The following is a 15,229-nucleotide window of genomic DNA, read 5'->3' as shown; positions in this document are numbered from 1 at the left end:
CATTTTTATGTTATTTTGATTAATTATACAGCCCTAAAGGATCGTTAAATTAGTTTACTGATGCACTCTATGAAACTTAATGGCCAAATAAAAGCTCATTAAAATCATCACGATATTCAGGGTATTGTTGAATTTGACCTTGTCAGCAAAATCATCGCGATTATATCGTGGGTATTCAATGCATCGCCCAGCCCTGTTTTGCACTACTGTGCACTGTCCTGGGTTCTTACTCCATATCTACAAAAAACTTTTTGAGGATCAGCACAATTTCACATCAGTCATTAGAAGCACCCCAAGTCTATTGGATTATTTTTAGCCTGTTTTACCTGTTTAAGTTGTTAGTAAAATCACTTAGAAATGTCCTTAAGAGGCCACACAATTTGAGGTATCATACTGTAAATGTCCGTTCTTGAGAAAAAACCCAAACCTAAATATGAGCAATAGTGATAGTGATGCTGCTTTAAAATCACAGAAGAATCAAGTTCCTGATGAATAAGGAAAATGTTATCTGCAAAGAACTGCAAAGGAACTGTCACTTCCCCCCCCATGGTGTCATTGATGGTTACTCCAAAGGCAGTGTTTCCCAGCACACAAAGAAGCCTACCCACCTCATAAATCTGAAAGGAATGCTGAAAGAGTCCCAAAAGAACAATTACCATTAGAACATCTCGTGTGTCTTCTCCAAAAACAAAAAGTATGCTTTATGTATTAACATAAGCTCTTATAGAGCAGAAAATCAATTGTTTTGTGATTTTTTTCCTTCTGTTAAGTGATGCTCTTCCTGAGGATATTCTGTTCTTTGATAATTTGATATCAGGAATGAAAAACACTGGATTTCATTTGTTGCGTAAAAAGAAAACATCAGAATGGTGATATTAGAAACAAAAATCTAGAACAGAATTTCTAATATGCTCTTTGCTCATGGCAAAATTTTGCATGCTAAGGTTATATGAATAGATATGAAGTCGGTCCTGGGAAAGAAGAGAGAGAACAAAGATAAAATAACTTAAAGGGGTCATATAATGGTACATGCACTTTTTCAAGTTGATTGTACTGAAATGTGTGTTGGCTGTGCCTGTACACAACCATCCTATTATGATAAAAATCCATCCAGTGTTTTTGTTTTAATCTCCTTATATATTTTCCCCTGCCTCAAATCGAGCCGTCACACGGTCGGACGCCCCTCCCAGGATTGTTGATTGACAGCAGTGTTTCAACACAGACCCGCCCTCGCTCGTGAGCGAGCTGTCAATCATAGTCCGTCATCATTGTTGATACACTGGAGCAGAATGGTGCCTAAGCGATTGTGGTGTTCTGTTCTTCGGTGTAATAACGAACACAGCAGTCATTTTGATGTTCCTAAATCTGAACCGCTGAAGACGCAGTGGCTGAGTTTTGTTTACGATGGGAATATTCCCCACGAGCAACGTCAATGCGTTCATGTTTGCGCGAATCATTTTTCACCAGACTGCTTTATAAACGAGGGTCAGTATAAAGCTGGTTTTGCTAAGAAGCAACTATTGGTACCGAAAAAAACTAAAATGTTCGGTACCAACTATTTATATTCCCTCTGCACCTCCAGAAGGAGTAAGTGTAACGTTTTATTAACCTTTATATTAATCTTTGCAAATCACTTGCATGCTTCACAATGAATGTGGCTAATGTTTACGGAGGGGCGGGGTGACCAAAGCTCATTATCATTTAAAGTCATATGCACTGAAACGGCGTGCTGAAATCAGAGCTGTTTCTGAGCAGGTAAAATTAGTGTTTTCTTAAAATACTAATGAGAATTTTTAATAAAAGTATATTACAAAGTTTTCATTTAGACCCTAAAGATTCATATTATCTTGTACAAAAATGGCATTATATGACCCCTTTAAATGTGAGATGAATTGAAAGTGTAGTGTCCTGTGGGAGAGGACTAACAGTTCAATTATACCCACATTTTAGCAACAACAGATAGGGAGTCCCTCTTTTGGTAGGCACCAATACCATGAAACCTTTGTAGGGTAGTAAATATCTCTACACATAATTCTACCGAGCCCTGAGATGGCATGTCTCTATAACAGTACTGGAGGTAACCTGTCCTTTTCTCTTAGGCAACAGGCACATTTCCAAGCATTAAAACATGAGAACCTAATAACAAAGTGTACAAATTCATGCAAGTTTACTATCCTCTGTCTGTCTCCTACTTTTAACCGATAGCAAGCAATTAATTTTAATGTCTTGTAGCTGACCTGACACAATAAATCTTTGCCCTCTACTGATCTCTGTGGACAGAACAGTGGCACTGTCATCTTTATAACTTAGAGTTATTTAATTCAGCATGGAGAATATAAACTGTGGTTCTGCACGTGGTCATGTTGATGATATGTCAGTCTTAAGAATGAATCACTGATCCAGATCACAAGGAGGACAAGATGCAAAGATGCTGAAGAAATTCTACCTGACCAAGAGCTTTTTTCAAACAACCCTCCATAAAACCCCACTAAACCATTAGCACACACAAAACACTTTATGTGGGAAGACTTTCATGAAGACTTCATTGAGCTAAACATTCATACCAACATCACATACTTCAAATCACTTGCACTAATGCATCCACTGCACGGTTCACTTTTTGAAATAAAAAATAGAATAATGCAGCCTCAGTTGAAATTTAAAGGGAACAATATTTAAGTAGAAATAATTTCAGAATAATGCAGAAAAACAAACCTGGAGGGCACGAGCACTCTTGCGTCACTTCTCGCGCCATGCGAATTTTTGACACTCCCTCTTTAAGTCTCTGTTAAAAAATAAATATATTTTTTTATTATTTACAGTTGAAGCCAGAAATTTACATACACTTAGGTTGAAGTCATTAAAACAATTTTTTAACCGCTCCACCGATTTCAAATTAGCAAACTATAGTTTGGGCAAATCATTTAAGCCATCTACTTTGTGCATGACACAAGTACTTTTTCCAACAATTGTTTATACAGACAGATTGTTTAATTGACTATTACAGTTCCAGTGGGTCGGAAGTTTACATACACTAAGTTAACTGTACCTTTAAGCAGCTTGGATAATTCCAAGCCTTAAACAATTAGCCAATTAGTCTAATTGGACTTAATTGGTGGTGTGTCAGTGGAAGTATTTTAAGGCTTACCTTCAAACTCATTGTCTTTTTGCATGAAATCAAGGGAAAATCAAAAGAAATCAGCTAAGAAAAATAATTGTGGACCTCCACAAGTCTGGTACCATGGTTCATCTGCACAAACAATAGTATGCAAGTATAAACACCATGGGACCATGCGTTCATCTTACCACTCTGGAAGGAGACACATTCTGTGTGCTGGAGGAAACAGGTAGACAAGTACCTATATCCACAGTAAACGAGTCCTATATTGGCATAACCTGAAAGGCTGTTCAGCAAGGAAGAAGCCACTTTTTTGGCTTGCAAGCCAAAGAACACCATCATAACCGTGAAGCACTGGGGTGGCAGCATCACGTTGTGGGGGTGCTTTGTTGCAGGAGTGACTGGTGTACTTCACAAAATAGATGGAATCATGAGGAAGGAAAATTATGTGGATATATTGAAGCAACATCTCAAGACATCAGCCATGAAGTTAAAGCTCGTCACAAATGGATCTTCCAAATGGACAATAACCCCAAGCATACCTCCAAAGTTTTGGCAAAATGGCTTAAGGACAACAAAGTCAAGGTATTGGAGTGGGCATCACAAAGCCCTTACCCTCAATCCGTGGGCAGAACTGAAAAAACGTGTACGAGCAAGGAGGCCTACAAACCTGACTCCGTTACACCAGTTATGTCTGGAGGAATGGGCCAAAATTCCAGCAACATAATGTGAGAAGCTTGTGGAAAGCTCCCCAAAACGTTTGACACAAGTTAAACAAATGAAAGGCAACGCTACCAAATACTAATAAAGTGAATGTAAAATTCTGACCTACTGGGAATGTGATTAAAGAAATAAAAGCTGAAATAAATCATACTCTTTACTATTATTTTGACATTTCACATTCTTAAACTAAAATATTGATCCTGACTGACCTAAGACAGGAAATGTTTTCTACAATTAAATGTCAGGAATTGTGAAAAACTGAGTTTAAATGTATTTGGTTAAGGTGTATGTAAACTTCTGACTTCAAATGCATATTATAGTAGTTTAGTGTTTTAATGGCTTTGCTTTAATTTTTTGTTCGCTCATGTTTAACACTGAACGGTCTATATTTTCGCACCAGTAAAAGACTTACAATTAACGTGTTTGCTACTTAACAGATAATTTGATCACATACTGACTAAATAAAAAAAATAAAAACCAGCTTTATTTTATTTATTTATTCCAGTTCCAGTGACAGTAATTGTTTGACAAATACGTGGAGAAAACTTTCAAGCCAAATGTGACCAAATAGATTGTCTTATGTGTTCATATATATTTATAAAACCTGATTTGAAGTGTTTAAGTTTCTTGTGAACTTACCTCTTGCACAAGTTTTTCTATCGCATCCCAAAGAGTCGCGTTCGAATCCAAAGTCGCGTGCACAGGTTGAATAACCGACAGTCGCTCCATCTCAAGAAGCTTCATTTTACGCTCAATTTGAGAAGTTTTCACGTTCATAAACAGACATACGGCCACCGAAAACACGGAAAACAAAAAACATACTAGAGTTGTCAAGCAATGAATCATTTGGGATTTGTGATGTCCACCTCTTGCTGATGCCTTTAACACGTCTTTTACTCCAGAAACCATCTTCGACTTTATGATTATCTTCTTAAATGTTTTCCTTGCTTTAATCTTCTTTTGAGACGCAGGTAAGACCTTCGTTTCAGAAAAGGCTTCTGAGATACAGCAGTTGACAGGAGACGCAACGATGTGGCGCGCACTTACAGAGCGCGTGCTGTTAAAAATGTACTGCACGAGACAAGCTGACGGTCGCGCGCCTCTGTCTCGCCACAACAGGTTACATTGTTGCCTTCATAAGAGCATCTCATATAGAGAGTTCAGTCAGTTCCATTTCCCCACTGAACGCACGCCAACAGAACAATGTAAATGATTAATTGAGTTTAATATACTGTAAAAACTATTTCTGAAATGTAAATTGCAGCAATTGCAAGAACTCTTCTTTCGGCTAAGGATAATAATTACTATATAAATGTGAATGATCATTTATTAGGTAGTTCATTGCACGAATTTCATCGTCACAGAGTAACTGCCAGGACAGTTGAACGGTTTTACTTCAATCGTCATGAGTTCCACATTATGTTCATAGGTGTTTCCAAAAATGACATTGAAAATCAATGAATAACTGTAGATCTACTACCGCGTCATTAAAGTCCTTGATTAGAACAGCCCTGTGGTGCCATCTGCAGGATAGAAGTTATATTATCGATCGCGTTTCTGTTGCTAACACAAGATGACAAAATAAAACTGTATGGTTGTCTTGACCTAAGGTCATATCACTATCATCAATAAGCTAGAGAATGACAAAATAACATATCACAAAATCCCATTTGACAAACACAAGACACAAACGGTGTGCATTCAAAGCATTCAAGTTTATTTTACCAAAAAATAAACAGGAATTTGGGCTGTATATTCAAACAGACAATAAAAACACAGACAGAGGACATGAAGTAGGCAGTCTTTAAGCTGACTGATACAGTCAGCATTAGGTCTCCCTGGGAGCAGTAATGTTCAAGTGTCCCCTTCAAAGTCAATTTCTCCTAATTTTTCTTAACGGGTTGAAGAAAGGATGTCCGATGGCTTGTTCCAGGGTGATCCGTTTCAATGAGTCATACTCCATCATCTTCTGAAGCAGGTCAAACAACAGCTCGTGCTCGGGGGTTTTAGAGGACATGTATTGCTGAGCAAGGAGCAGAGTGTCAATTATGTTTCAAACTAGTTAATCAAAACACAAATATGACACATTTTCAAATTCACTACAAATAGTTCCAATTAAATAACATCAACAGATGTCCAGAAGAAATCCAGAAGACTTATAATTTATGGATAACAAACACAGAGTGATTAAAGAAAAGAAATTAAAAAGATCAATGGAATTTATCAAGAGAAAAACAACCATTAATTCTGAAAAATCTTGCTGCCCTGTGTTTTCCTTCCTAAATCTTTAAGATTTTGTGCATAAAATCAGGACAAGAAATCAAAAACAACTCTGAGGCAACATATATTATACAAACTGGCTTCCAGGACTAAAGCACTTTTTTTTTTTTTACGGAGATCATTAAAATCAGCTCAATGTAATTAAAATCTTGGGAATCTGTGCTTCAGCATATAGTAGACATATGACTTCATAGGGAGTAGTAGCCATAAGACTATAACATAGTACAGTATACAGTGGTCCTTACCCTTAGAGGTTTACAGTGTTTCCTCACGTATCTCCCAGCCGAGCCGAGTTCATCCCAGTCCAGTTTATCATGATGCACGTACCGTTGCTTCCTAACAATTAACCATAATCAACTATCAGTCTCTCTCTCTCATAGATCATTTAGCCTCCATCAAAAAACATCATATATTTTTTGCATAATAAATAAAATGCATTTAAAATTAGCAACTCATATTTTTAAGCAACTGCACCTGGTTTTCTGGAGTAAGTGAGTAGGTATGGGGCCTAGAACCCTCTCCATCATGGCAAGATGCTCCTTACTGTCATGAGTCTGAAAGAGGAAGGAGTTTCAGTAAGTATACTTCATTTAAAATCATGTTATGATGTTCCTAGGGAAACTTCCTACCTGAAACAATGTTAATCCTAGATAGAACTCAATCAGAATACAGCCCAAACTCCACACATCACATGAGTGGTTCCAGCCCAGTTCTGCCAACAGAGCATTTTGCATTGTTAATTAGTAATACATGACCACTTTCAGTGCATGCAACAACAGCATTAAAGGGTTAGTACACCCAAAAAATAAATTCTCTCATTTGCCAACCATCATGCTTTCTCAGGTGTATTACTTACTTTCTTCTGCTGAACACAAATGAAGATTTTTTTAAGAATATCTCAGCTCTGTAAAACCATACAAAGCAAGTGAATGGTGACCAAAACCTTTAATCTCTAAAAAGCAAACAAAGGCAGCACAAAAGCAATCCACATGACTCGTATTTTAATCTGTCTTCTGAAGCAATCCTATCAGTTTTGATGAACCAACACGATCATGATTTCTAGCCCAATTAAACATCCTAGAGCTCGATGCATGAGCAGAACGCTAGACGGCACAAGGAAGTGTAATCGCGCTTGAAATCATGATCGTCAAGGAGACTGCTGATGTCAAGATTTATAGTAAAAAGGGGGTTACATTTGGTCTGTTCTCACCCGAAACTGATTGGATCGCTTCTGAAGACATGGATTTACCTACTGGAGTCATATGGATTACTTTTATGCTGCCTTTTTGTGCTTCTAGGACATTTTCTTCTAAAAATCTTTGTTTGTGTTCAGCAAAAGAAAGAAAGTCATACACATCTGGAATGGCATGAGGTGGTAGAAAATAAGCAGCTCACCTAAAATAACTTCAGGGGCTCTGTAGTGGCGAGTTGACACGACAGAGGTGTGATGCTCGTGGTCATATGTAGCATTACCAAAGTCTACCACTTTGACATCCAACCTCTTCAAGGTCCTCTCATCTCGCCTCTGTAACATCATAGTAGTTACAATTTATAACTGCAACAAGTAATTATTCAGACATGTGACAGTTCATGATGTGATAACTCACCATCTTGTAGTTATATTCCATGTCATACGTGGAGTTCACAAAGAGAATATTTTCAGGCTTAAGGTCAGTGTGCGTCAGTTTATTTTGATGCAAAACTAATGGAAAAGAACCATGGTTTGTCACTTGAGCTCATTATGCATATTATTACCATTATTTTACTCTAATTATGATTATGATTATTATTATAAAGCTGGGTTGGTGCCAAATGTCCTTTTCAGAGGTAGTATTCAACTATCAACTGTTAATTTTCATTTGTAGTAATTACCACATCTTTACTCACAGTGTACAGCTTTAAAGATCTGATCTGCCATGCATCTGATCTGGTCCACTGAGAAGGGCATGAATCCATTCTCTTTAAGAAAGTCATATGTGCTCAGTCCCAGCAGCTCAAACACTATGCAGATGTGACCATGGTGATCAAACCAATCCAGCATCCGAACACAGGCACTGAAAAAGCAAAAGACATATATATGTAGATGGTTATTTGTCAGCTTCATCCCAAAAGATTTGTCTATTTCCAAATTTTGCTGTGAAATAGGACAAATCATAAAATCAAATAACCATAGAAAAACAAAAACAGTTTCTACTCTTAAGTCAGATACTTACAATCTCTTATCGCCATCAAGCGAGTTTATCCGCTCAAGCACATCTACTTCTGTCATGGCTGCCTCCCGATAGCGCTCAATATTTTTTATGATCTTCAGTGCCACTCTAGCTGCACCTCTGCAAATAAAGCACATACAGAGGATAACGGGATAGTTCATCCAAAAATTAACCATTTACTCACCCTCTTTCTATCCCAGATGTGAATGAGTTTCTTCTGCAGAACACAAGCGAACATTTTTAGAATATCTCAGCTCTGTAGGTCCATGCAGTGCAAGTGAAATGTGACCAAAACTTTGAAGCTTCAAAAAAGCACATCAAAGCAATCAAAATAACGCCAGTGGTTTAATCCAATCTTCTGAAGTAATCTAAGTGAAGACCAACATTATTTCTCTTTACATCTTACCCTTGCAATCTCTCACCTCAATCATGATTTCAAACTCTATTACACTGCCTAGTGCTTGACGAATGCACGGCGTGCTAGATTGCCTTGAAATTGCAATCTAGCTTTAAATCATGATCACCAAGGAGACTGCTGATATCAAGATTTATGGTGAAAAAGTAGTTATATTTAGGTTTGTTCACACCCAAAACTGATTGGATCACTTCAGAAGACATGGATTAAACCACTGGAGATATATGGATTATTTTGTGTGCTTCTTGGAGCTTTCAAGTTTTGGTCACCATTCACTTGCATTGTTTGGACCTACAGAGCCGAGATATTCTTCTAAAAATCTTAATTTGTGTTCTGCAGAAGAAAGCAAGCCTTACACATCTGGAATGGTATTATGGTGAGTAAATGATAAGATAATTTTTATTTTTGAGTGAACTAACCCTTTAAAGGGCAGTAGTGTAGTCAAGGGCAGTGGTTCCCAAAGTGTGAGGCGGCACTGCAGGGGAGGCATGGGGAGACGGTGGGATTGGAGGAGAAGTCCGTTAAAAAATGAATTATTATTATTATTATTAATATTATTATCAGATTTTGAAGCATGCTTCCAACCCAACCGAGTGTCAATTGTGCAACTGATTGATACATTTCAGCTTCACTGTTGAGTTTGTTGAGGACAAGACTCTCTGAAGATAGATGGTTGCCATGCCAGCTTGTTTTCTTATTGTTAATTTTAAGTATTAATCCAGTTAATGTGAGAAAAGGGTATTTTCTGCATTTAAAAATGTTAGATTTCGGCCACCGAACCAAATTCTATGTTATCCAAATTCATACTGCTTTTGCTGTTTTATAAGCACTAAAATGCTTCTCATCTGGAACGTGAGGAGCGCAGGGTGCTTAAAGACTGGTTTCACATGAGTGTTGTGCGATCCACAGAGAATCACATTTGAGACGTGCTCTGCTCTATCCTACTTTATCTCTGAAGCACGCAGGTGCAGGCTACCCTCGATATGTGAGCCCGGTTGACATGATAGTTCAGAGCGGATCACATGACTGTCTCATTAAACTGGTCTTCTCTCAATATCATGGCGCAGACAATAAAATGTATGTGACCCATTTGAATCAAAGAGTATTTTCTATTTTAAAGGGCCATGGAGCAATTCAACCATTTCAAACAGCTACAGCACTGACATTTTGAACAGCACTTATGAGGGAAAGAGAAAACACCTGCACTCACATCGATTACAAGACTTTTCACATCTACACCCTTGCTAACATTTAGCCAGTAAACTATAACATCATTTTCATTACAACTGTGGACATTGTATTAAAAAGTGATGCTAAATGTGTTTAGGCCATTACTTTTAACGAATAAAGTGTATTTTTAAGAAAGACTAACTACTCAACTAACCACTGTAATGAGGAGCCATTCAAGGTCTTTCTTGTGATTATGCCTTTACAAATGCAACTAATAAACAATGAAAGAACTTAACGAAATGAAAGAACTATGGTAAACAAGAGGGCATGTACAATGTAAAATAAATGTCTGGACCTTTATAAAATATTAACAATCTCATGTGTAATATTTTAATACATTTCCTGCTCTGATGATGTTTGAAATTAGGAAACAAACTGGCCTGGTTAGGCATCAGATATTCCCATTTCATTAAAAGTTTGGTAAAATGAAAAAATATCTGTTATTGAGAAGTAAACAAACATATTTACTATAGAAGCACAGTCCCAAAATAGTAAAGTGGTGTACTCATTATTATAACTAGGCCTATAAAAATAAGGTTACGTTGATTTGACTTCCCACAGCACCTGTTGAATTCAGAGGTTTCTACAGTAGATGCTCAGATGATCAAATAAATACAAACATGAAATGCAACTACATATCTCAAATATGAATTGCAATTATGTTTTAAAAAAAAAATTAAAAAAAAGAAAATCACCCGTTCAATGACAAAAGACCATTTTTGACCCAGGAAAACCCAGTTTTTCGTGTGCAGCACATGCTTTACTATTTCAAAATTAGTTATTAGTTTCAATTACATTTGAACAAAATTACATCAACTTTAGTTTTATCTTTTGTACTCTGGTTTATAGAGACAATAAATAGCTTTTTGTATGACTATGCAACACATTTTACGATGAAAGGTGTGAATGGGTTTCAACCCGATAGAAAATGTATGGGCAGAACTGAAAAAACGTGTACGAGCAAGGAGGCCTACAAACCTGACTCCGTTACACCAGTTCTGTCTGGAGGAATGGGCCAAAATTCCAGCTACTTATTGTGAGAAGCTTGTGGAAGACTACCCAAAACTTTGACCCAAGTTAAACAATTTTAAGGCAATGCTACCAAATACTAATAAAGTGAATGTAAATTTCTGACCCACTGGGAATGTGATGAAAGAAATAAAAGCTGAAATAAATCATACTCTACTATTCAGAAATTTCAAATTTTTACAATAAAGTATTGATCCTAACTGACCTAAGACAGGAAATGTTTTCTACAATTACATGTCTGTAATTGTGAAAAAATTACATACACCTTAATAATTTGGTTAAGGTGTATGTAAATTTCTGACATCAACTGTATGTATAAGCGTATTAATTAGAGTAATTATTAAGTATTAGCATAAACCATTCCAGATTAGCAATTTTCATAGTAGCCTAATGAAAGGAACATTAATGACACCTATTAATTTAAATACATATGTACAGGTGTACTGTACACCACCTCAAACAAACCCTCATATACATTCATCAAGCTCTTGTGGGACTATAATTACAACAGTTTTTTAATGGAAAATTATATCTTTCACATTTTAGATGTAATCTAAAATGTATATAAATGCAAATATATTAATTTTAAAGACTGGGTGCATGCATTGTGTGTGTATATATATATATATATATATATATATATATATATATATATATATATATATATATATATATATATATATATACACACACACACACACTTTTGTAAATATTTGATTATATCTTTTCACGTGACAACACTGAAGAATGTTAGATCGACAGCCCTAATATATATATATTTTATTATTTGTTTGTGTGTCCTTCATGAATTCACAGTATGCCCACCTCTTCAGACACTACTACACCACTGTTAAAGGGGTATGAACTCACAACAGAGACAAAGAATTCACTAACTCTGGACAGCTTACTTTGAATGATCAAGGCACTCCACCACTTTTCCAAAGGCTCCTTCACCCAGGGTGCTTACAATCTCATCTATAAATGTGATAAAAAAAGAAGTCATAAGTAATGCTTTATGATATGGATGCAAATAAAAGCACATTTTATAGGACTACTGGCGACTCAAACATTGTTAAAAGTTAATTTCATTTTTTTTTTTTATTCATCACATTCATTGAGAATTAAAATCTCAATTAAAGTTTCACACATGAGAGGTAAATTCATAATGGTTAAATTTATAAGTTTTCAAAGTTCCCCATTTTACCCCCAAGTGTAACCTGAATTCTCCCACAAATAGACACATAACATACAGTTATAGAGAGAAAGGTTTTGTTCTATACATCTTGTTCTTAGCATGTCTCCATTGTGATAGACCAGGTGACCCTCCTCATCATCCTCAATACTCTTGGTTCTTTTCCTGTGATGACTTCTCTGGAGGAGGGGGAAGGGATGTTCATGGGCACCAGCACCATCATCACCACCATCAAACACCAGAATCAGGCCCGTACACGTCATTCATTCATTCAGCGATGGGGGTTGATGAAGGGGAGGGAGTGATTCGGACCCGTTCAAAACCCCACGCCAGGCCACAGCAGCAGCAATTTCAAATTCATCGCCAAGCAACGGCACAGGGCCACCATAGTGTGTGTTACAGAAGAAAGACATGGCAACACATTTTCAGACAAAAAAACAATGAAGTGCACTTAAGAACAGCTAAGTCACGCCCCTTAATTTGTGCATGAAGTGAATGAAGCACAAATTCATGACACCATGACCATGCTGCTGTAGACTTACAGCAGATGGTTTCTAAGGTAAATATATTACTATTACTCTTTCTACATTCATGACAGAGGAGATTTACTTTTTTACAAAGACAGCACACATAAATGTGGTTGCATTGACAAATACACTGTTTCAAGCAGAAATAAAATGAGAAATTGTTTACCGAGTCTGAGCAGGGGCTGCGATGGCATGATCGCTGGCGTTCTCTACTGCTGCGCCGACTCCGCCCACTGCGTCCGGACGACTTGCTGTAGTGGTACCTATTCTTCTCCCTCTCGGTCTCCTTGACCTGCTCCATTTTGCCTCCATTATCACCATGCTCCGGACTGGCCTCTCTGGCCTTGCGCTCACAGCACTCCAGCCTCTTTGTGCTTATGTGACACCTGTCAGAAATAAAAATCAGACAATGAAGAAGACACATCCACACACACACACCAAAAAAAAAAAGACAATGGAGATGTGTCCAAAGCCTTTGACAGTGAAATGTATAGGTCCCTTTATTAACCCTTTCACCAGTGAATAAGGAACACTGTATCGTGATCTGCTGAGTACTGAATCCATCAAGTGTCTTCTCGAAAGAGAGGAGTCCAGGAGCAAGTCTATACTTAGATACCGCCACAGAAACAAGCTCTGAGAGAGAAAGGTTATGAGTGAAGGCGATGCTTTAACCTGTCAACATAGCAGCAGTAAATCAGTGAGGAGGATGCCTGAGCTAATGGCATGGCAAAACCTTGTGTGTGATTTAAACAACTTGTATTCCAAATAACAGAACATTCTGCCACTATGCTATAGGTTGACAAATGTGTACAGCAACTGGAGGCTCTCTTGACTTATATTATTAGCATTTACAGGCTGTAAGATCTATTATTTAAAGATTATGTGATGCATTATGCAGGGCTTGTGCTTTAGGAAATAAATGTCCCTGCTGTTGTGGGAGATCGCAGATTTACAAGGTCTCAGATTTTATTTCAATATACCTGGAGCGTTAAATGAAAACGAATCAAACGGCTGGTAACATTTTCTACAACCTAAAAACAACAATGTGAGAGTATACGGACCAATCTTGAACCTTTAAAGATTTAGCTACTTTTCATTGAATGTAGTTGCAACACTGGTCGCCGAATCCAAGAACATGCTAGACTCTAGCATGAGTATGTCATGTATGAAACAAGTTGACAGACCTCTAATCCAACAACAAATCTAGCAAACAAGCTGCATTCAAACAGAAACACACACTCCAAATTGTAATATCACACATTGAAATTGAATGAATACTCTTGATTGACTTACCTCTCGTAAGTTTTGTAGTGATGATGCAGTCCAAGCAGACTCTCTCTTTCCCCGCTCCGGGAGCTGCACCTCGGCCTTTTGTGCACCTCCACTCTCTCCTCCCAGCTATACTCCGCAATCCAGCCATTCGGCGAGCGCATACGCTTAGATCGAAGCATCTCACCACACAGCCAATATAGAAAAAAGCTCCAAGTCATAAAAATTACGACAAGGAAACAGTATCCATGAACATTCCCTACACCCGCTGAGCTGTATAATTCAATACAGCCGAGTTGATGCCAGCTCTCTACTTCACATCTGATTAAATGTCAAACTCACAGCAGCTTTACAGTTGTTTTGACACGTTAGAACGGAGTTGGACAGTATACCATGCAGTAAATACGTGTTAACGGATATTGCATTGCATAATTGCAGGGAACATATCAATTTATGGTTAGTTATCTCTATATTAAGGTTGGGCATAGTACTCATCCCAGAATCTTGAACGCAATGTTCTTCAATAAATGTGCAGGTGATGTACCGATGAGATAATGAGTGCTGGTGATGTCTGTAAAGTCTCACATCAGTACACATGAGGCGCGCGAGTTTTCAATGTTTGTTTACATTCGTCTGTTAACAAAGATCTAGCGAGTTAGCCACCGCCCTTCTGTCTCAAATAAACAAACCTACTAATCCGACTGGCCGATTTTCTGATTGCATATAGAATTGTCACAATAAAAGTTACGTAAAGATGTAAACAGTCGGGTAATATGTAAAACGCAACGCTTTAAATCATAAGCGTTTTTTGGGGGTAGTGGGTTAGCTTCCACACAAACATGCATTATATGTCACCCACCACAGTTTACTGTCACCTTGAGCAAATGAAAACATGTAAAAGAAAGTTTTATGTTACATATTTAAACTTAAAATACACTCACCTTTCACCCGTATATTCAGCTCGTGAAATAAGACGCTGCGCTTTCCGCTGAGCTTCACAACTGTTATGACTTCCGCTTTACCCTTGTTGCTCTTTTCCGGTTACGGGGGTCTGTGGGTGAAAACGCAACAAAACACAAGTCTTCTTGTGACGTTGTTTACGTTAGCGTGAGATCACTTTTTAAAACCCTTTTTAGATTTTGCAGCTGTTCAAGTTTTCTCAGACAAACATACAGTTCTGTTTTTAAGGGATTCTAGTGTTTGTCTTTGATATCCTCCACTAAGAGAGTGCGGTAA

At 37.5% G+C, this 15,229-nt stretch overlaps 2 protein-coding genes across 8 annotated transcripts in view; both read right to left on the bottom strand.

Annotated features, from left to right (window-relative positions):
* The window catches only part of LOC127625244 (collagen alpha-1(XXIII) chain), a 124,460-nt gene extending 119,428 nt beyond the window's left edge, over window positions 1-5,032 (bottom strand). The window contains exons 1-2 of the mRNA XM_052100406.1: window positions 4,481-5,032; window positions 2,716-2,785 (exon numbers count right to left, since the gene is read on the bottom strand). Coding sequence (XP_051956366.1) covers window positions 2,716-2,785; window positions 4,481-4,750 — 340 coding nt within the window. The 5' untranslated portion in view covers window positions 4,751-5,032. The remainder of the gene's footprint in view (window positions 1-2,715; window positions 2,786-4,480) is intronic.
* A 509-nt stretch (window positions 5,033-5,541) lies between these two features.
* clk4b (CDC-like kinase 4b) lies at window positions 5,542-15,011 on the bottom strand. Of its 7 annotated transcripts, none has more exons than XM_052100301.1 (13): window positions 14,936-15,011; window positions 14,018-14,189; window positions 12,891-13,110; window positions 12,286-12,376; window positions 11,914-11,980; window positions 8,335-8,451; window positions 8,009-8,175; window positions 7,729-7,823; window positions 7,517-7,646; window positions 6,751-6,833; window positions 6,596-6,675; window positions 6,367-6,457; window positions 5,542-5,864 (listed from the first exon to the last, which is right to left on the bottom strand). In XM_052100301.1, the coding sequence occupies exons 2-13, from the start codon at window positions 14,173-14,175 to the stop codon at window positions 5,715-5,717; spliced, it is 1,449 nt and encodes a 482-aa protein (XP_051956261.1). In that variant the 5' UTR covers window positions 14,176-14,189; window positions 14,936-15,011; the 3' UTR covers window positions 5,542-5,714. The 7 variants fall into 7 exon arrangements, with proteins under 7 accessions (XP_051956261.1, XP_051956262.1, XP_051956260.1 ...); XM_052100302.1 differs by having other exon boundaries at window positions 14,018-14,175; window positions 14,935-15,009; XM_052100300.1 differs by having other exon boundaries at window positions 14,018-15,007.
* Window positions 15,012-15,229: the final 218 nt, after the last annotated feature.

Source organism: Xyrauchen texanus, chromosome 31 (assembly GCF_025860055.1).
Source record: "Xyrauchen texanus isolate HMW12.3.18 chromosome 31, RBS_HiC_50CHRs, whole genome shotgun sequence".
NCBI lineage: Eukaryota > Metazoa > Chordata > Actinopteri > Cypriniformes > Catostomidae > Xyrauchen > Xyrauchen texanus.
The sequence above is the reverse complement of the archived record's forward strand: the minus strand, read 5'-3'. Positions and strand labels throughout refer to the sequence as shown.

Coding starts and splice junctions, on each gene's coding strand:
- clk4b (XM_052100300.1), bottom strand. CDS start 14,214: ATGACTTGGAGCTTTTTTCTATATTGGCTGTGTGGTGAGATGCTTCGA. Junction 12,377..12,890: donor GCAGCCCCTGCTCAGACTCG/GTAAACAATTTC, acceptor CCCCTCCTCCAG/AGAAGTCATCACAGGAAAAG. Junction 5,865..6,366: donor AACACTGTAAACCTCTAAGG/GTAAGGACCACT, acceptor CTCCTTGCTCAG/CAATACATGTCCTCTAAAAC.